The following is a 22144-nucleotide window of genomic DNA, read 5'->3' as shown; positions in this document are numbered from 1 at the left end:
GATAGAGTTTATATGTAGTGAACCTATCCAATTTCGTCGTGCTCTCGGATCACTGTACTTTCAGTACGATGCTTCATTAACATACTCATCTGGTGACAGCATAGTGAGTTCCCACGGTGCTATTTGAATCTTTCTGTATGGACTCTCTCATTATGCAAGCCCCCAGGTGTACCGTGCCATTGAATACAACAAACACACAACAATGTCCTTAGTGTGAGGTGCACTTATTTTCTGCTTAGGTTAGATTGCAATCGGTTTTACGTTCAAGACAAGCCCTTGACGCTCGTTGACATTGCGCATCGGTGCAACATGGCATAGCACTGTCGTGAGAACGCTTATCACTTATATTTGACGCGATTGTGTACTGCAGTGAAAAAAGGGGACCATGAGACGATACGAAGCAGCGTTTCGGCATGTCGAGCTCGCGTTTCAAAGGGGGAAGTGGAGAGGGAAGGTGGAGAGGGGGAAGGAGAGTGGATAGGGTAAGTGGGGAGGGAAAGGGGGAGAGGAGGTGTGGGGAGAGGGTTTGCGCATGCGCAGTAAGGGTGGTCATGCCGCACACCACCACCACCGGATTGAACTCCGCCATAAGATGCTTCGCATCTAAAAGCAATGCCAAGTCAGGCGGCCGGACAAGAAGTCTGTAAGGATGAGAATTGGTAGAGCATTGGTTCATGACGAAGGCAGACTGCATACGAGTAACGTAGACTCGGATAGTTGCGCAAGTTATTTCGCCATAGGGTCGGTGTCGACGACAACTTCGTGATCAGCATAGCCTGCGCAGGTTCGTCCCTCGTCACCTGTGAATGCGGGTGCCCTAGCTAAACAATTTGTGGTGTTCTACGAGTTCTCATTTATGCGTGGCAACAACGCTTAGGTACACAAAGTACCATGTATTGGGTCTTTGATTACTCCACGTCTAATTTTGTCTCCCTGCCTCTCTCTTGAGTATTTTTTTTTTCCTGTCTGCGGATGTTTTATTAAAAATCATGCATTCAGACAATGCTATCTGCTCAAGGACTCAGGTCACACGTGAAAGAGAAAAAAAAAAAGATTAACAACTTCTGAGGTTTTACGTGCCACGCAAGTCACAGTGGGGAACCCAATGGAATAATTTTGACCACCTTGGATTCGTTAACGCGCACCTAAATATAAGTGCACGGGTGCTTAATTTGCAATTCGACCCCATATAAACACGACCGCCGTGGCCGGGAATCAAATTCGCGTCTTCGAGCTTAGCAACGCAACACATTACCCGCTGAGCTACCAAGGTGGGTTAAGAGATGAAACGTGTTCCTCCCACCATACGTTTCCTCCACTCGTGCTCGAAGTGAAATTGACTTACAACCACATATCTCACTTGTACATCCTTTTAGTTTATTAATGAAGCTACGGTAATTTCTTTTTTTGATTCTTTGCAGCACGATGGCAACAGACACTGAGGCCGGGAACCATGTCGTTCGAAGGAGCATCGCTTCGCTACCAACGTAAGCTTTTTTCAAAAGGCACTAACTAGGTGCGCCAGATGCCAGCAAGTGAAAGCGCAGGAGCCGAAACGACATTTTTGCTAATGTATACACGTACCATTTAAACCTCGTGCGACAGAATCTCGAAGTGGTACTTCTGTTTCTTTTATAAAACTCTTACTTTACCAGTTGAGCTGCAAAGCTAAGGCGAGCGAGGAGACTATACTTCTAATTATATTGCGATGAAAAATTCGTTAACAGGTGGTGTGCTGAAGCCGACGTTTCGACAAGGGGACTCGTCTTCTTCAAGGCAGCAAGTATAGCTGCCTTGAAGAAGACAAATCCGCTAGTCGAAACGTCGGCTCCAGCACACTCCCTATTTACGAATTTTTCATTTAATTATACTACGAGCATCATGTGTGCCCACAAACCATAACCACCGCCACCAGACCTCGTGGCGTGCGTTCCGTCCTTATCGACTAATTAAATTGTTTTTACGCAATGGGAACCTGTGGTTGTCCGAGCGATTTGCAGAGGATTTTGCGTCCAATCTTTGGTGTTGAAATTTCGACAGGAACATTCGCATTTGAGGGCGCGATATTTGATATCAACTGCGTAGCGACGATGCTTATGCGGCACAAGTGAAGCGGAAACGCGATGCGACTTCTTGCGCTGTAAGGACTTGGTAGCGTCAGTACGTTTACGTTTCAGATGGGTGCGTGGACCATCGTACGCCCGTAACAGCGCTTGTGTTTACTGATGCCTGCTTAGCTATAAGCTTGTGGCGAGTGTGCCGTCAGCCTATAGCACAAATCAAAGATGTCAAACACAAGCATCTGTTCCACAACAGGACAAAGCGATGCCTGGGCTTGGACCGAACGCCCCTGGAGAGGATTCTCCTCTTGCTTCTGATCGTGATGACGTCAGTTTGTGCCATTATGCTCATCCTTCTGGCGAGGCCGCCCGCAGCACAACATCGGGTTCCACTAAACGGTGAGACAGAGAAAATGTTTTGAAAAATTATGTGGCTGAAGTACTTAAGTATACCTAAGTAGGCTTTTGTTTCGTAATATTGAAATGCATACTTGTTCTTCTTTTTCGCTAGAACACGCAAACATTCATGTGACATATTCCACAATACAATCAGTATCTCGTATGACCACATCAGTACGTGAGTGAGTCTTGAGTACTCATGTGGTCATAAGAAACTATTCCATATGTAACATATGTGCCATAAGAAATTTTTCAACATCGGAGTCTTCACGAGAGTTTTCGTTTGTCTCAATCGGATCAAGTGCACGACGCAAATAGCGGAGTCTATTCTGTAACGCACGCAAGCATTGGCTATTATGCTGCAATATACCACGATTCGCGTAAAATAGCGGATGCGTTAGGTCCGAAGATCGGGGGCAATGTTCACGAAGCCGCTTGTTCGTAAGTGATCATTTTCATTGGTCAAGCGACTTCGCTGATGATGTCAACATCGGTATTGGCTGAACGTTTCTCTTACGACCAATTCTATCGTAAGATGTTTTTTGTGAATACTGTCTACAATTTCGACTGTCGACGGCTGTGCTGGGCGTTATCGTCCTAGTGCAAGTGGCATTTTTTTTTTTTGGTGGGCCCGAGTTCACCCAATAAAGAGTTCGTTCTTCAGCAAGCGCTGCCCGTTGGCGTATTCTTCACCGTCACAACAACGTGATAATATGCAGGAGTGTTTGTTAAGAACTAGATAAGGCAAACCTAGTAAGCCCTCTAGAAGTAAGCCTTCTGGAGGCCTTAGGTTTTGATATACGCAGAGGAATGCTGATCAAACCTCCCGGAAACTCATACCGTTGAAGCACAGATATTGCTCCTGAGGGTGAAAATAGATGGCGGCCGATGCTCTAAGCAAACCCATGCGTCAAGGCAAGCAGCAAAACAAAACCGTAAATGCGAAAAGCGAAATGCAAACCGGAGCATTTCGAACCAATAAGATGCAGATGGTTTGCGTTGGAGATTTATACGCACCACTGGAGGGGACGTTCAACGAGAAACCCCCGACGGTTTTGAGGAAGAGGCACTTGAGGTAGCTGCTGGATTCTTGGGGACGAAATTCTAAAGGCGGAAGATTGAAGGCGTTGATCACACCTGTTGCAGAAAACACTTTACATAAAGAATAAATGGCGTATATCACGCCCCAGAAGAGCATAAGACGTGAAATATGTTCAATACCACTCTTCAGATCCCGGAAGAAGACGCCGAAATCTGGAACACCTTCCGTTTTCAAAGAAAAGGCAAGATGACATGCGAATATTGCTGTTTCGTTACTGAGGAAAACAGAAACCAGTTATTAAAGTGAGCAAGCTATGCTAATCATTCTCTTCAAACCGCATCTACATCGAAGAGGGGTTATTTGCGTGTTTTATTTTATCACATCCACAGGTTCTTTCGCATCATCCTTGCTTCGATAGTAGCACTGTACCCACCAATAACAGCTGCGATGATAACCTTAAAATTCTCTACTTGATTGACTACGTACATGACAACAGCATCCATTTTAAAGAATTTATCTCTCCATGCAATACTGAATCTGCTAAACAGAGAAACATCCTTTAGGAAGTTCTGTAGATGCCTTCCTGCGTCCTGCCTTTCTGTTTCCTCTTCCTACCCTTCCTGGCACGCCTAACAATCTTCTCCAGACGAATGCGGTGATAACTGAACTGCCGCATTTGTACGTACTGTGAACACCTCATAACATGCAAATTCAACAAGCGCAATCGTGCCCGCTGTTAGCTATTTTCGGCCTATGCGCCATAAAGCGTCACCAAGTCATCACAAGCACACACGGTAACAAGAAGCTAAAATACCAGCTTCAGGCCAGTGTCCTCGTACAGACTAATAACGCTACTTGGGTCGAAGTGGGTTACCTGAGCTGCACCTGCCACCATTAGTCAGGCCAGTGTGAAATGGCTCTCTTTCATCCCGCACATATTCTATATGTTATTACATACCACCTGTCATTAAACTGAATACTTTCTTATCACACATTCCAAAGAGAAATTAATGAAAAACTCCGTTTGTCTGTTTTTCTTTTCTTTATTTGCAAAAAAAAACATTTTAGCAACAACAGCAACAAAGTTAGAACTTTGGAAGCGTTCCCTCAGACAAGCCGGGCTGGACGACAGGTTGTGACTGTGCATTGACAATGTTTCTGTGTATTAGTGGCGCGTTACCGTAGTCGTGACGAGTTTGTGACACCTTCGTAGACTGTTTGCCTCTTTCGTTCTTCCATATACCCTTTGCCTTTCCCAAGTAAGATCGCCTCTTGTTAACCTCCCTGTCTTTCCTTTACCTTTCTATCCCTCCCTCTGCGAGCAGCAGCATAACAGCAGTTGCCAACTTCCACAAAATAAGGTGACGCTTATATTAAACCATCAACTTATGCTCATTTGCATTGCAGGCATAGCCTAAACCAAAGGTCCGCTTATTGCCACGCTGTTTTCCACTAATATGCAAAGCTGCTACGCCATTGCTTACAAAGCGTGTGCAATGGAAACAAACTTGCGCAAGACGTCATCAAGCAACTATTTATGTATTGAACGATAATTTGCCATTGTTACCCGAATTCGGTGGCTGAATTTTTTTTTGCGCTGTGTGTTTGCTGATAAGCAGCAGGGTAAGAAAAAATCAGTGGTCATTGCCCCGAACCACGTGAGTTCTTCTCCCTTCGTGCGTGCAAAATATATTTGCCCAAAGTTTTCCCAATTTATGCATCATATTACGGGATAACAGAGGACTGTTGTTCTTCGTCGTGATTTCTTCTACGCCCATCCTTCGATTCAGAAATTCAAATGACGCGCAATAAGATCCGCTTATGAGATAAGGCCCTCATTTCATATTCATCGGGTCGGTGCTTTTGAAGGAGATAACACGCCGAGGAAAAGCGTCTTCGCTGGAGCGCTCAAACAGTAGCGCCGACCACGCAACGGTTTTATAATGCAATTAGAGGCCTGGCCAAATTCCACGCACGGTCCGAGCGAATGGCGTCCGCAACGCAGACTTATACGAAAGCGCCTCCGGAGCCTTCAGTACAAATTTTACAAAACGATCTGAATTTCAACACGGATGGGGCCGGACGAACTTGGAGCGATGTAATTTTTTTGTTTTGTTTTCGGACGCTTGCCCTTAGGCATAACATATTTACATATTAGCATAAGAGGCGCGTCACACGTAAACAAACAAGTTAGTTTAGTGCACAATTACGAAAGTGTGTTCCACTATAATAAAAAAATATACTATCCTAATAGTACGGCTTTGATTAAGTTAGCTTATAATGCGTTTGAGTTACGAGTTCACATCGGTGTTTAGTTTCTCCATCTCTCTTTCCAGACATAGAGACACCCGGCAACGCATCCAGGACGAGACAAGGTAAGGTTACAGTAAGTCTTGTTAACAGCCGTAACGAGTTCTGCGCAGTAGCTTAAGAACGATATCATATTAGTATTGAGGAGCAAGATGGGCTCGTTTTAACTTGTGATTACTTTCCCGCATATGCAACGTAGCTGGAAAATTTATTTGTGCAAAGCGAGGGAAGTGTATTTTAATGTTTAAGCTACTTCAGTTAATTAAAACATCCGGTCTAACTACAGTAATCAGACTGCGTTGTTCATAGCTATTGGTTTCAGGAACGCCAATAGTTAGAGAGCTTTTACATATACAGGTATTTATAAATGTGCTCATCTCGGTTTCAAATAGGTGCGCGAAAACTTTTCTTTTTTTTCTTCAAAGGTTGAATTGTATTATTTCTAATATTAGACTCGAAAAACACGTTTGCGATACAGTTTTCCCTTGATTGACCATATATTGTCAATGATTATTTTTTCGCGACTGCTTTGAGTCTTCCTTATGTGTGATTTTGTATGCAACAGCGTCAGAGCAAGATTAAGTGTAAACAATCAAACAAACAAACAAACAAGAAAAGAGTATAAACCAATAAATAAATAGGAACATAGAACCCGAAAACTGTATTGCTTGAAGCCATTGATAAGTCATGTTTACTATTTATCATTTCGCAGAGTGCTTGGGTGAAGAATGCAAGAGCGTGTGCATAACAGAGGCCTGCGTGAAAGCCGGTACGTATTACTAATTGAAAACAGTCGCGCGAGCGAAAACTCTCAACGTTTTTCATGGTCTACTGCGTTCGGTAAGATATGAAACTTGCCGCTTGAATGCATACAGATTGTAATTAGTCGTAGACAGCTGGCTGATCCATGCATGGTGCACGAAATGTTTTGTTTTCAACCGTCAACTGTTATCGCTAATTTTCTGTATGTAGTATACGGTAACTCTGCACGCGTGGATTCCCGCATGTTAAGACTGCGGCCGTATTAGAGATGATAGCGGAAAGCTACAAAGTGAAGCTTTAAGCTTCAGCGCTAAGCGTTGGTTCTAAAGAGGATTGAACATTATTCTGATTATGCAGTCGTCAATGGTAATTGGCGATGCTTCCTTCTTTTCCTGAATCTAAATAAAGAACACTTAAGAAAAGCGTGAACCGGACATTGACGAAAAGAACACATACACACGCAGACGTTACCTCAAACTTCTACATCTCAGCTGACGACGGTTGCGTATAACGCGGCAACAGGATAACAAAAAATACATTTGTTGTAAGTTGCGCCTGTATGTGTTACGTGTTGTTTCGTCAGCGTGCTGCGCATGTTTAACAAGGCGAAAATACCGTGATTGCTTCCTATAGTGTAAATTAATTCATAACCACTTTTCATGCCCGCGATTGGCGTCTGCTGCAACTTTCTGCGTGTCTCGCATTAATTTTGCGTAATTCTAGCATTTTCCACGTGAAATCCTTTCGCACCGATGCTCTTACACATATTGTAACGCAACGAAATGCTTGCGTTGCGATCTTGAGGTTTCTTTAGCTCTTTTACTTGATCTTTGTCTGATTTTTCTCCTTGATTAACCTTTTTTTTTTTTTTTTGCTGCATTTCTGTTCCACAGCTTCTTCGGGTTTCATGTTCTGTTTCCTTTCCTTTTTTCTGTTCTTCGAATTGCAAAGGTGCAGCGTTACTAGGGCCTGAAGCTGTTCATGGGCACTTTTATCAATCAATCAATCAATCAATCAATCAATCAATCAATCAATCAATCAATCAATCAATCAATCAATCAATCAATCGATCAATCAATCAATCAATCGATCGATCGAGCGATCGGCCAAATCAATTTGTCAGTAGATAAATCAATTAATCAATCAATTAATCAATCAATAAATTAATTAATCAGTCAATCAAGCAACCAATGAAGAACCGTCGTTTGTCAATCGTATTAGCCAGCCATGTATCGCACTGAGCCATGATGAGTCAAACTACCATGCATTCACGCGTAAAACGTAATGAACATTGGATAGAGCTTTTTCAATAAACTTCACTTGTGAGTTTGTGTCCGCCCTGTCTATTCATTTCGTGTATCGTCCAAACATCGTGAAGCGCACACATTTACAAGCATGCGTCGTTCACCTCACTGTGCACACGCGCAGCGGCCGCCATACTGCGGAATATGGATCTCAACGTGGACCCGTGCGCGGACTTCTACGACTTCGCCTGTGGTCGCTGGAAGCTGTACCACGTGCTGCCGCCCGACCGGCCGCACTCGGACACGTTCGCCGTAATGAAGGACGAAATCAAGGTAGTGCTCAAAGGTAAACCGCACCCACGCTGGCACCGCCATGCACTGGCACGCCGCCCGCACGGTCCTCGTGGCCCGTGTTCGTATAATGTCGCGTTCGGAGGCCATGGGAACGAAGCGGGTGCCAATGTCGCCACGTACTGCGCTGTTATAATATTGTTACGCTTGAAGGAGACCGCTAAGGCTGAAAGAGGGCCGGTTATTAGGTCGTGATGGTGAGCTCAGGAGTTCGAGATCTCAACTTCGTCTTCTTCTCCCTTTCTACCTCGGGACGGCAAGCACGTTCAACGGTCTTCGTTTGCCTCGTCCATATTCGCAGCATTTCCTCTCCTCGCAGATGAAGGCCGCCAGACGAGTCAGTCGAGTTGACTCGGCGCGAAGATGTTCAAGCGGGCGATATGGACCACTTGGGTCTTGGCAGGTCTTCTACCAATCGCCGTGAAACGAGTTGCCACAGCTGTCACAGTCATTAACATGTCGCCACAAAATTTGTTAACACATAAGAGAAAGAGGCGAGGTGCGATGCCTGGCTTATTCCTTGGGTAACACTTTTAAACTTAAGAAGGTAAAATTGTCCTTGGGGTCATACTGACAAAATTTTCTCTTTTGTCCGCGTCTTGGTCATGTAAATATGATGATAGCTGCGAGGCATGACACGAAAATACATAAAGTAAAATTTACTAGCTATTGCTGGCAAGCACTCGTGTCAGATATTTTTGTTTGTATGATATGGTCAGAATTTTTTTTTATTGCGAAAAGGACTTGCCCTTAAGGCATAATGCTTGGCATGTATATGTATATTTGAGGTCAGAAGAATAAATCATCCCATTCGTGGTCAGTGAGATCACTGTAGAGCGTACAACCACCTTTCGCGCTGAGTTTGAGAGGTTGAAGGAGTTGGGCACGGAGAAACCAGCATTCTAAAGAATGCAGCAGTTCTCTCTCTCTCTCTCTCTCTCTTTTTACTGCGTGGGTGTAGTGTTGTGGTGCGCGTGACAGAATACAAGTTTTCTTTAAATGGCGTTGTACGTCACCGGTGTTTTTTTTTAATTTATTTTCTTCTTCAAGTGCCCACTTCCATCGAGATCAGACAATCGACCGCTTATAACTTCTAAAAACACAGCCTACGCGTAGGAAAATATGCAGTTAACTGAGGCATTCCTTGAGCACAAGATAAAGTGCATAACATGGACTATATGGCAAAGCCCGTCAAGGGCTGTTGTGAAGCAACACACTTTCGTTTTCTTAATGGTATTACGAACATCGATATGACACGTACAGCGTATGTTTTGTACGCACGATATATGATTCCTAGCGCATGTGCGTCACTTGAGGGTTGCCAGCCTCCTATAAGTGTGAGCTTATAGGAGGCTGTATACGCAAACGCGTGTATAGGCAGACGCTTTCCAGACCAATCGATCGTGCCACTATGGAAACAAACGGAAACACCACAAGTGCTGCTTTATTTGCACAGAAAACAGAGGCTCACTATTTGTACGCCCGAAAGGCTATCAAAAGTTTGGGTGTCCTGACAGGTCGTGTGGTCGCGATGCGTTGTTGTGATGCCCCTCGGGCACTCGACCCCTTCGTACGTATCCACTGCTGATCGCTCCGGGTTGTTTGGTATTGCGGAACGACCAGGGTAGGAAACAATGGGTGCACGTAAGAGTGAGTTCCGGTTTGTTCTCCGCCCCGATCCGCGCTTCCTTGAGACGATCTAACGGGAAAAGAGATCCGCCGGCGTGTCGGTACAAAAACACAGGCGCACATCATAGTATGTTTTTACACTTACACTATACAGTAAAGATATACCTTCGCATGCGAAGGCCCATGATAGGTTTTCCCTTCAACTTCATCCCAACCGGAGCGAGTTTCTGAAGGGCGGCGCCTTCGAATGACCTTCGAAACTTTCTAATCTCGATAACCCCTACACAAGACAGGATTAGGTGCAAAACGCTGTACAAAAAGTCGAGAGAGCTGCAGCACTTTCTGTACGCGCCGGAACCTGACTGCCAGTTTGCTGCCTCGGCGTTTTATAGTTGTGCAAGTCATGTAGTTTCTCTGTAAGTGCGGCCAAAGTATATATGTCAAGTCATCGTGTAAACAGCATCATGAGTGAGTCCGCGGCGCTTTAGCTTTTTTATTTTTATGCTGCGACATGGGATGTTCCTCAACTGCTGGATCCTCAATCCAGGCACACTAATTGCGTTATACTGATTGCGTTAATAATGACAGGATTTGTCTTCCTCAATAACCCGCTTACACTAATCTGCTTGGCCCGGACGGGCACCAAGATGCCATCGATGCATGCTAGTCGAAAACAGCGACTGCTCTGCGCGAACGGTGTCATGTGGCTCGTGCTTGACCTCTATTCGTGAAGGACGCCGTGCCTTTTATCACGTTTCTTTCGTTATTTTTCTTATGTTCCCGGTATCTTTATGACTGATTTTGTATTTTCTTTATTAGCCAAGTGAAAAGAAGATACCTTTGCCAGCAGACAGCGACAAAAGATCTTTTTTTCACATTGTCTTTTTAATAGCTTTCACTTGCCGGCGATATTATCTGTGCCCAGTTGGCAGCAAGAAATATACTCGGAGTCATTTGTGTCGTGTGCACTGTAGAATTGCTGAAACAGTGTTATGCTAACGAGCTGATTCTTACCGGTAAAACTTAAATCCCGGGAACTCTCTCACGAATACTAAAGCGTCGTTTTTCTCACGCTCTAGCTTACTTTTCGATTCCCTTTTTTTTTTTTGTTTCTTTCAGAGCTATTGGAGTCGCCCATCGACGCATCCGACAGCAACGCTACCATCAACGCGAAGAACTTCTACAAGTCCTGCCTGAATGAAAGTTGGTCTTCGAACTCCTTCCTTCATTTAGACCTCTATTTTGTCTTCGCTTAAATACGTGCAACAAGTTGCTGTTGTCATGACGACACTCATAGGCGTGCGCGGGGTTCTCCATAAGGGGGGAGGGGGAGCGGCCGCCATTATCATCAAAAACCTGCATGGCCGTAATTCTGTACATTAAGCAATGACGGGACAGGTCCACTTGAGTCAAGGTATTGGCCACACTTGGCGTCCACCAAATGATTAGGGAAGACTCCCCTCCCCCCTTGCTTTCCCTGTGCGCACGCCTGTGATAACACTTCATTACGTACTGTTATTGATGAGACCACTTGGCGCGAACACGGCAGCACTAGCGTAGCGAGTGCAGCCACTCATCCGAACAAACCTATCGAATACCGTATAACCACCTGCAGCTCGAAATTGTGACCCACGTTGCCCTATCGCCACTACGGAAACCAGACGCGTGAAATGCGTTCTGCGTAGCCCTCGCCTCAGCCATGAGTGTCAGATCGCATATCGTGAAATGCTCTCCGCTTAGTACGCTATTCAGTGCATTTGTATTCGCTGCATAACGCGCTACTACGCTAAATAATATGCCAAACAGATGTCAAAGACAAAGTGTGAACATACTACTTCCATTTGAAACGCAGTTATGGTAACGCAGTGTATCAAACGCACCGTACGTCCTTCGCGTCTGAGTTGACGACCAAAAGCTCAGAGACGCGGCCACTGTTGTGTACGCTGCCGCTGTCTCGTGGTTCCTGGTGGTTAAGGATGAATTAACCGTACACGAGGAAGCGGTCGGCCAGCCTCTCTCGGGGCCTGCTTAGAGCGGGCCCGCTTTTGAATGTACAACGGAGCACACGTTACCAGTGGCTAAATCCACACTTTGCGGAGTTGAACGAACTCGGGGCATTAGGCAAAGTCATTGGAGCTCGTGGCGATCAAAGATACTGCAAATAGTTTTTTTTATTGTTGTTTTTGTGATAGTCCCGATGCGTGCGACGGTATTTAGGCAAAAAAACCCGGAAACTCGTCTAACCATTCCCGTTATTACGGCGGTGCTACCTTCCTCCTTTGCATAACTATTCCCATGACGCCTCGGTAACTATTCTTTATGTTTTTTTTTTTTTGTAATTTATCCTTAATTGTGAGCGCGACCACCCGGGCAGCAACACGCGTAGCGTACACTGACACGCGCTATATCTCGAGTCCGTGATATGAGAACGGTGCCTTCCGCATACCCCGCGGCTTCTACAGGCGTGGTCGTGCACGCCTTCTTCGAACAGGTCTTACAGATACTGAATTTTCTTTTATCATTATTGGGCAGTTTTACGACCACGTATTACACGTAAAGTGCACGCGGGGACATGGATCATTTCCTCTCTCGGTCCAGTTGAATCCAAGCCGTGACTGACCTATAGTGGCCTGCAAAACTGTTGGCTGTTGGTGCGCAAACATGCTTATAACGTGAGCCTAATGTTGCTTCTCCATCTGTCACCTGAATATATATCCTACAACGACAACCGATCCCAACGTTTCCAACATTTACTATAAGTAGGTGGTATGCGAGGGTTTATTACTCAGCTGCCAGCTCGTAAAAAAATCCATGCATCCCCACGAAGTGAATCATGACGAGTGGGCGAAGCTCTGGGTATCGTATGGGTAAGTAACCGTACGCTACCCGAGCGTTGCCCCATACAATGTGAATTGAGGGACATAAAGTGACATAAAGAGTCGCGATCGACGACAAAGCTAGGTCCTAAGGTCCATAACGTCTACGTTGAAGTCGCCGACTAATATAAAGGGTTCGTGCTTGTAGGTGTTTTATATTGTTCTGTCACAATTATGATTCATGTTCGTCTATTGTAAACATTTTTATTCACATACACACATATATGTTTCGACGATAGCAACGGTCTTCTATATACCGTGACAGCGGACAGTGAGAGTCGACGACAAAGCTAGGTCCTAAGGTCCATAATGTGTACGTTGAAATCGCCGACTAGTATAAAGGGTTCGTGCTTGTAGGTGTTTTATGTTGTTTTGTCCCAATTATGATTGATATTAGTCTATTATTAAACCTGATGTTTCGATTTTACACGGTGCTGTGCCGTGAGCACGGACGCCAAACGGACGGACAAGCCTCGTTCTTAAGGTGCTTCGCCCCTAAAAAAGATCACGTGCTACGCGACGCCAGCTGGCAAAAAAAGTGTTCCACACTCACCGTCGTGCCTACGAGAGGCGCTGACTAACACTCCCAGGATTACATGCACAAGGATAACCGATAAAGTGGACGAGAAAGTGACCGCCGCCGCATCTCCATTGGTAGACCATGGGACGCGCTATCCGACGATTGTAGGTTCGGTCCCAACCGGCGGCAAAGTTCCTTTTTCGTCCACTTCAACTTCTCTCCACTTATGTCGTAATCACTACGCTACAGTTATGGACTACGAATAATGTCCCCTACACTTTCCTTGACTTCACTGTCTGTTGCTTTCATTAGGCTGTGTCAAACAGAGAAACGAACCTTTGATCCATTCCCCTTCTTTTGTCCTCTCTATATGAGAAAAGGTATATAACTATATGTGTTAAAGATGACGACATTTCTAGTGCATTCTGTCACACATCAGCAAGTCGCTGAACTTATCGTCTCATGCTTTGTCTTCGATGGCTGTGTGTCAGGTATATTAAGTGATGCGCTTTCGCGGAGCTAAATTGAAGAAATAAGTGCCAAAGCTTAAGCGTTTTCTTTAATAAAGTGAAATTGGCGCAAAAGAAGACAAGGACAGAGGCTGCGATCAACATGTCGATGAGCAATGACGAACGTCGAACGGTGCACACAGAAAAAAGGGTCCAACGTGTTCTAGAAACATACTTCAGTGGGACAGACCGTTGGGCTAATTGGTATTGCATTTTTAACAAAGCGAAATTAGTGCAAAAGAAGACAGACACCAAGACGAGGCAGAGCGCCTGTCTTTATCTGCCTCGTCTCGATGTCTGTCTTCTTTTGAGCTAATGTCTCTTCGTTAAAAAATGCAAGACCAACTAGCCCAGCGGTCTGTCCCACTGAAAGCTCAAGTGTACCGCCTAAAGCATACATGCCTCTACGCGCAGCCGTAATCGAGGCGCTCCGTGAGAAGCCGCTGCTAGATCTGCTGCAGAGCGTGGGCTCGTGGCCCGTCATTACGCCCAACTGGACGGAGGGGGGCTTCGACTGGCTCAACTTGACGGCCATCATGCGTAGACACAGCAACGACATCCTCTTCGCGCAGTGGGTTTCTGCGGACAGCAAGAACTCGACCGTCAACGTCATACACGTAAGGATGATGCACAAGCGCGTTTCTTCTTCTTCTTCTTCTCCTTCTTCTTCTTTTCTTTTTTTTTGTTATCGTCCGTGCTGGCACGAGGCTTTGAAATGCCTCAACCACGCAGTGTCTCAACCACACAATGTCTCAACCACGTCTGAACCGATCTAAAGCGCGCTGTTTTCCCGGTTGTTCTTCGTCACACCGCTCGTTCGCCAGTGACTCGCAGACTCATATAGTACGTAACATGAAGACGCCAGGTGAAAATAGCGTTTGACAGGTGTCATAGAATAAAGACGCATACAACAGAGAGCGAGAGAGAGAGATGGAAGCAAGGACATGCAGGGAGGTTAACCAGACACACGTCCGGTTTGCTCTCCTGCACTGGGGGAGAGGGATAAGGGGGAGAGACGGAGGATGAGAAGAGGGATGGACACAATCACGAGCACACATAAAGTCTGCACGCAGTTGTGCGGACCTGTCGACTTTAAGTACTTCAGTAACGCTTTCGTTGCTTTCTGTCATGGCGCTCAACACTTTCCCGTAAGTTCTGGGGAATGGTTTCGGATGAGAGCTCTCTCAATAGGGATGCTAATCCACTTAAACAAAAAAGGTCACCGCGTTTTATCAGTAATTGATCTAAGGCCAGTGGATGTTATAGAGAACGCGCAGCTCGTTACGTCAAGATTAAATAAGCTTAGGATTCTTGATGAACCATATAGCGTATCCATGGTCCCATTAATGGTACCTGATGGTCCCACTAACCCAATCAATCCGCCTTACGTTACAAAAAAGTTTCGGCTTTGTGTATGCATGCGCGCAACGTTATTTTTGGTTGCGCTTTTAGGTTAATCAAACAAGAGTTGCATTAAAGCAAGCAATCAGCTTCCCTCTGCTTACAGCTCTTTACAAACTCTGACGTTCAAGAGGCCAGCTCCTCATTGCGCAAATATTAGTTTTAGTAGTAGCAGTATTCGTAAGCGCGTAAACATACATAAACGTCGTACACAGACACAAAAAAGCAGCACTAGTAGTTGTCGCTTAATGCGCACCACAGCTAATTTCCTAATTTGGTTCAATCTAGCAGCGTGCACGGTAACTGGCCCGCACTCCTCCTTGTTTTGCGTACAGCTGGACCAGACAGAAACGGGTCTTCCAAGCCGCGACTACTACATTCGGGGGACGCAGCAAGTCGAGGCCTACCTGCGGTTCATGGTCTCCGTAGCGCAGCTGCTGGGAGCTAACCGGACGACGGCCATGCGGGACATGGAGGACGCCCTCATGCTAGAAGCCAAGCTCACCAACGTGAGTCAGCAGAGTGATCGCTTCCGCTCAAATACTCTTACTTACTTTTAGCAATACGAGGCTGTATTTGATGCTACTGTCTTTGTTGAAAGAAACGATGGCACTAGGGGAACGAACGCTGTTGAATCGCGGTTGCGGCGTATTCCCTCCCTTGAACCCTTGGTGCTGAAATACACGAGTTCGCCACAGCGCCCAGTGCTCTCATGGAGTGTGGAGGCAAGAGGGGGGTGGCTACGCTTCACGGACTAAACAGCGTTCGTGAGAGCAGCGACTTCGTTTCTTTCGACATTGATATCCGCATACAATGAGCTACATATATTGATTAACTATATGGCGGTCTGGTTGCCAGACTGTAATTCACTAGAAAAATGCCTCTTGTTTCTGGCCATTGGTGTGTCCCGGCGGGAACGTGTGAGGCTCGTAAAACCATCGATGACAATACATGTAGCAATCATGCTTATGAACGACTGAACACTCTTGGCACCGTGTTATTTCAACCACGGCGAACACGCGTTTTTTTTTTTTTTATGCTAAGGATGCTAGGTAGCGCACCGCTTGTTACGCGGTTACGGCAGCAACACTAGATATTTGTGTCACAAGCTCTGATGTCACGCGCGCATACAAAGAGCCCTTGCATACGTCTGGTTGATGCACCTGATGCTTAGCGTACTTGCAGTTTTTGTTTCCTAAAGCAGAGTGGTTCTCACTGGTCCTCGACCCAGCTGCCCACTCCAACCAGCTCAAGGTTCATAACTCTTCCTCGCACGGCTCTCTACTATAAACTGTGCGCTAAATGCCTTGACGAAAATTACCCAGCAATTAACGAAACGGAATGAGGACGTGTATTGTCATGACGCCCACCTTCCGACAGCAAGCCACGTGCGCTCCAGTTCTTTGTGATATTCGCGCCTTCACCCTCTCTCTACTACGCTAATATAAATAAAGTTCTTACCTTCCGTTCCATTGTCGTTACTTTTCACACCCTTTATAGCAGGACTGCAGAGACAATAGCGGTGAAATATATTAAAACGGAGCCATTATAGTTGTTGAGAGCACCTTCATCTCTTGACCAGGCAACCAAATAGTTCCGCGGTAGGATGACGTTGTACTAACGGCGACTCTAGATATGCACCACTTAAGCATGCAGACACACACTGCGCGAGCGTAGTTGTGTCTTGCAAGCTGCCAGGTGCAGGCCAAATTTAGCCATCAACATCGCGTGTAGCTGGTTATAGCAGCCTAGAGACTACAGCTCTCTTTATCATTGGTTGCTGCAATTGTTGCTTTCATGACCTACTTTTCCAACCAAAATTATTAACCCCGGTCATTTTCCACTCTACACGAAGTCCAGTCTGTTCCAGTTACCGAAGCAAATGCGGTCGCTTCCTCAAATGTGGAAGTCCTGAGCGTTTCACCCCCTATTTACTTGACCTTGCTGGTCCCTTCTAGTGATGCTATTGCATAATTTATGCGGCGTACTTTTTATCGACGAATTGACGCTACGAATATCGTGACGTTTATCGCGGCCATAACGTATTGAATGATTTAGTACAATATTTAAATAATTTTTATCTCAATTATCTAGTTTGTTCGTTCGTTTGGAGTCATATTTATTTGTTGTTGTTTTTTTTTTTTTACTTTTAACTATGACTATAGTACAGATGATTCTTCAGCACTCGTCGTGTCTAAACTGTCTCAGATAATAAGCGACGACAGTCAATCAGATAGCATATTTGTCACGGTTGGTAGACACTGGGATGGTTCTGTTTGACCGGAAAGCGAAAGCGAAGCTCTGCCGTTTGAATAAGTGACTTTCGTTCATGTTCCACCACTTGAAAAGCCAAGCTCATCTTCCGTCATTGTTCGGCTCCAAAGAAAGTCCATTACCTCAGTCGCCGTCGTCGTCGTCGTCATTATCATCATCATCATCAACCTGACTACGCCCACCGCAGGGCAAAGGCCTCTCCCATATTACGCCAATCAAGCCGGTCCTGTGCTTGCTGCTGCCACGTTATACCCGCAAACTTCTTAATCCCATCTGCCCACCTAACTTTCTGTCTCCCCCTCGCGCGTTTGCCTTCTCTTGGAATCCAGTTTCTTACTCTTGATGACGTGCGGTTACATTGCCTACGCACTACCTGTCATACCCGTGCCCATTTCCTTTACTTTATTTCGACTAAAATGTCCTTAACACCCGTTTATTCCCTGGTCCGCTCCGCTCTCTTCTTATCCTTTAAGGTTGCAGCTATCATTTTACTTTCCACTGTTCACAGAGTCGTTCTCAATTTCAGTTTAACCCTTTTCGTAAGCCTCAGGGTATCTGCCCAGAAAAGGAATATATGCAGCTGTTATATACCTTACTCTTCAGGGATAGTTGTAAGCTACCGTTGCCTCAGTAACTGCCTCGAATTTCGGAGAGATTGCCCTTAGTTTTCTTAGCCTGTTTCTCGTTCTTCGAATGCAGCTGACTGAACCGAGCGAGATGCGGCGCAACTTCACAGCCATGTACAACAAGTGGACGGTAGAACAGCTACAGACGAAGATCCCTCTGGTTGGTATCGGTCATGACTTTGCTGGAACACAGCAATTTTCGTTCATATCTTATACGCACTGGATACGCTCGACAACCTATGTCACAGGAAAAAGAAAAAAAAAAGCTTTTAGACCGTAACCTTCGCAAACCCCAAAACAAGTGAATTTAAGAAAATTTTCCTGCCCATTTTTAAGTATCAAGCCTCTTCGGTGGACTTTGAGTGCTGTAAGGCGCCCTTAAAATCCCCTTCTTTCAACTGTTTGTTTCCTTTCTCCATATTCTTTCTACCCGTCCCCTTTATGCAATGTAGGGTTTCCAACCAGATATTTCTGATATTTACTCGGCTTCTAGTCTTTTTCTAGGTCCTACCTACTTTCATTCATGCGAATAACGGTGAGAACACCATGCAGTGATTACTATGAACACGGTACCGTATTAACACAAGCGCTCTCGCTGTAATTTTTTGCAGAGAGAAAGTTTGAGCCAATTCTGAAGCCGGAATCAGAGCGCCCTAGTTTAAGGAAGCGATTAGCCTGTATAAAGGTATAAACAATGATGCGTACGATACAGACACCTCTGAAAGCGATCTGTCCATCAGTACAACTTTTCTGCTTTTATTAAGTAATCTTTCTATGTTCCATATTACACGTATTTAATTTAGACAAGATCTTTTTATGATTATTTTCTAGTATTATTCTAATATATTAGTAAGGTATTATCATTTACACGATATTTTACCTTTCCAACGTTTTAATCACTTCGTAAACAAGTGCACAGGCGAAGCTTTGCCTAAATTACAAGCTGGGCAATTTCTCCAAATATTGTTGTTTGCCCGCCCGCAAGATTAACTGGACGCACTACTTCAAAGTGGTCATGCCCATGGAAATACCGCCTACGGAAGAAGTTGTCATCTACGCACCGAGGTACATCAAGCAGATGTCTGAGCTTCTACATTCCACTCCTAAAAGGTAAGCTGTCAAAAATGTATCATTAAAAAGAAACGCACACGCGTATAGGGGCGCATATACGAAAGTGAAGACGGAAGAGCTTGAAACGCGTGAAAGCATATGTTTCCCGTATTTTTGTTGCTGTGTGGCCCGGTTTTCGCCTCACTGCGCCGTGGTGACACCTCGTGTGATACATGTATCAATTTTCGTAACGTGGGGTCGCTTAATAATCGGGTGGCCGATGAACTCGGAACGCTGTGACCAAGATTGACAACTCACCGGCACGCGTTTCCTTGCGAGCTCAACGACGAAGTTTGGTTCCAACATTGGATGTATACAGACTATTCTGTTTTGCTCAAAAGATCCCCCCCCCCTTTTTTTTTATTTATCTCTGTTGCACACTGCCGAACTTGTTCCGTCCATTTGTATTTCCTGAAGAAACGGACATTACTTTTGCAATAAGATGTGGTGTCCGGTTGTCAAATTCCATGAACGCCTGCTAATTACCTTTCTATTTAATTATTTGATTTAGAACACACGTTGTTATTGACTAATCGTAGACGGTATGTTATGAAGTTAAAGCGTTCGTGGGTTCATAGCCGCGCTGATATGAACACTGATATCTCCGCTAATCGTATACCTCGTACCAACGCTCTCTACGTAGTCGAAGCGTCTAGTGAAGCGTACAAGACAAAAAAAAAATTCTTGGCACTTAAAAATGTGAGAAAAGTTTAGGGGATAGGAGATTTGTTTTTGTTTTTTTAATATTGAACGTAACGATACGGAAAGCTCTGCTGATAAAGAGCACTCTAACCCAAAATTGTATGCAGACGCGCATACGCATCTAAAAAAAAAAGAAAAACACTAGAAGTGCGAAGGGTATGAAGAGAAAGGAAATTGCAAAGGCCAAACGCTCGCTGTCACTTATAGTGAAAGCAACACACTCCATAGGACATACACACTACAAGTGTAAAAAGAAAGCTTTTATAATCTTGCAGATCTGTAGATTCCTGATTTATTGTTAAAATTGAATCGTTGAAGGCACTTGCAGTAAACAAGGTTGTTGTTACTAATACCGTCAACGTCGATTTATAGCATAAGAATTTTCAGAAAAAAATCGCAACAGATTCGCATCTTTCGCAAATGGTGCCTTTGTTACATGTACACGATTATTGCATCTGAGAAATGTGTCATTGAAGAACGGCAGCTGCCAGTATTACCTGTGCACTCCTCTTCTTTTGTTTTTTTTTTCGTCTTTTTCACCGGTGCAACCACTCATGAATGACTTCCTTTGACAAGACAAATGCATTTGCGAACTGTCGCATTGGTGAACGACAGCGACATTGCACGCAGAGAGCTTTTCCTTCAGCGCAATAATCAACGAATTACCGTGAGATGTGGCTACTCATACGGTTAAAAAAAAAAGGGTGAAAACAATTTTAAGCGCGCTTCCGCATCCCTCCACGAATATGCTTCGCCACATATGAAGCGTGCATCGCAGTGAAGAGCGCAAACCGGCTTTGCGGGCAACTGGCGCCACCGCGCGATTCCTTCGCGCAGTGCGGGTGTGGTGGTGTAGTGTAATAGCGGGCAAGTGTGGCTCAAGGAAGCTTTGTTATACATTGGTTTCTTTATTTTTTCGTTCGCGTAAAGTCTTTGAGTGTGACATGTTTCTTTATAGATTCATTGAGCAATTCTTCCACACCGTTTCAAAACGACGGAAATATGTGCGAACAGAGTTGCGATATTAAGTACTTTGTAATGAGCGCAGTGACCTTAGTCATTCGTGATTCTCTTCCGACGCGCCATGGACACACAGGTGTGCATATATTGCATATTAAGGAGAAGAACCGCTAAGTCGAGGACAATGATGTTTACAAGTGATTCTCATATGTGCACAGCTTGGAATTAAAGCAACTGAAAAGTGATATCTGAACGGAAATGTAATCAACGTTGAAGCTATTACATGTAACACTGTAATAGGTGGGCCATTATTTAGCCTATTCGTGTTGGTGCCGCTCTTCTTTTTTCTTTTTCTTTTTTTTTTTCTTGCGCTGATTTCAAACACTGTTCTGTAGCACTGTATCACTTAACGAAAGGCGAATATTAAGATTTTTTTTCAAGTCATATTTCGTAGATCTCATCAACTGCACACTACATCGCACTGGACATATCCTTTCTCTACTTGATGCCTGCTAATTTTACGTATAATTTTTGTCTAACTAGCCAGAGTACACGGCTTCAACTTCAATTACTGAAGTACATCAGTGTAGCTTTCAAAACATTTATGTTCATTCGCACGATTGTATAAGAGGTGTTGTAGCCTATAAGCCTTGCGGATTACTCATGTATAACATATTTAGAATACCGAGTGCCTGATAAGAATGCAAAGTGATCTGAGCTTAATAAAACTGGTATCAAGAAAGGTACAGGAAAGGTATCGTGATACGAAAGTGTAATCTAATGCCAATTCTTTAGACTGTCAGTAGCCCAAGCGACGTTCCGCACATGTTTTCTCTGGGATAGGTAGACCACGAACGGTGTATGATAAGAAAAGAACAGAATCAAGCGAAATGAATCCTTACCTATTGCTCATACAAGTTCACGATGAAGCCGGCCTCGTCTGAGCAGTGTTGCGCGCTGTGCTTTCAGGGTCGTGGCTAACTACATCCTCTGGCGCTTCATCTCGAAGCTCGTGGGCAGCCTAGACAAGAGGTTCGTGGACAAGCAGCAGGAGTACTACGGCGCCATCTACGGCACCCAGTCGACTCCTCCGCGTTGGAAAAGCTGCACGCTTCTCGTCAACAAGAAAATGGGCATGGCCGTCGGAGCGCTCTTCGTGCGACGACACTTCAACGACCAGAGCAAAAAGAAGGTACGCCACTGATTCTCATCCGTTATTCTTTGCTCTAGCCACCTACGCCAGTGCGTGTTATTAATACAATCTGTTAGTAGAGCAGAAGATTAGCCTTGTTCATCTCCGACGGGTACAGCTACATAACAGACACGGTGGGCCGCTTCGATTAGCATCCGTCCCTAACGCTTCCAGACT

The 22144-nt window shown here is 44.9% G+C and overlaps 1 protein-coding gene across 1 annotated transcript in view; it reads left to right on the top strand.

Moving 5' to 3' along the window:
• Positions 1–22144, top strand: part of LOC119389740 (neprilysin-4) — an 84893-nt gene that overhangs the window by 44480 nt on the left and 18269 nt on the right. The window contains exons 2-12 of the mRNA XM_037657111.2: positions 1422–1487; positions 2317–2459; positions 5838–5876; positions 6524–6580; positions 8002–8163; positions 10917–11000; positions 14117–14319; positions 15439–15612; positions 18077–18163; positions 18989–19113; positions 21745–21967. Of these exons, the coding sequence (XP_037513039.1) occupies positions 1422–1487; positions 2317–2459; positions 5838–5876; positions 6524–6580; positions 8002–8163; positions 10917–11000; positions 14117–14319; positions 15439–15612; positions 18077–18163; positions 18989–19113; positions 21745–21967 (1363 nt within the window). The remainder of the gene's footprint in view (positions 1–1421; positions 1488–2316; positions 2460–5837; positions 5877–6523; positions 6581–8001; positions 8164–10916; positions 11001–14116; positions 14320–15438; positions 15613–18076; positions 18164–18988; positions 19114–21744; positions 21968–22144) is intronic.

This window comes from Rhipicephalus sanguineus, chromosome 4 (assembly GCF_013339695.2).
Source record: "Rhipicephalus sanguineus isolate Rsan-2018 chromosome 4, BIME_Rsan_1.4, whole genome shotgun sequence".
Taxonomy (NCBI): domain Eukaryota; kingdom Metazoa; phylum Arthropoda; class Arachnida; order Ixodida; family Ixodidae; genus Rhipicephalus; species Rhipicephalus sanguineus.
This window is presented reverse-complemented; position numbering and strand designations above follow the sequence as displayed.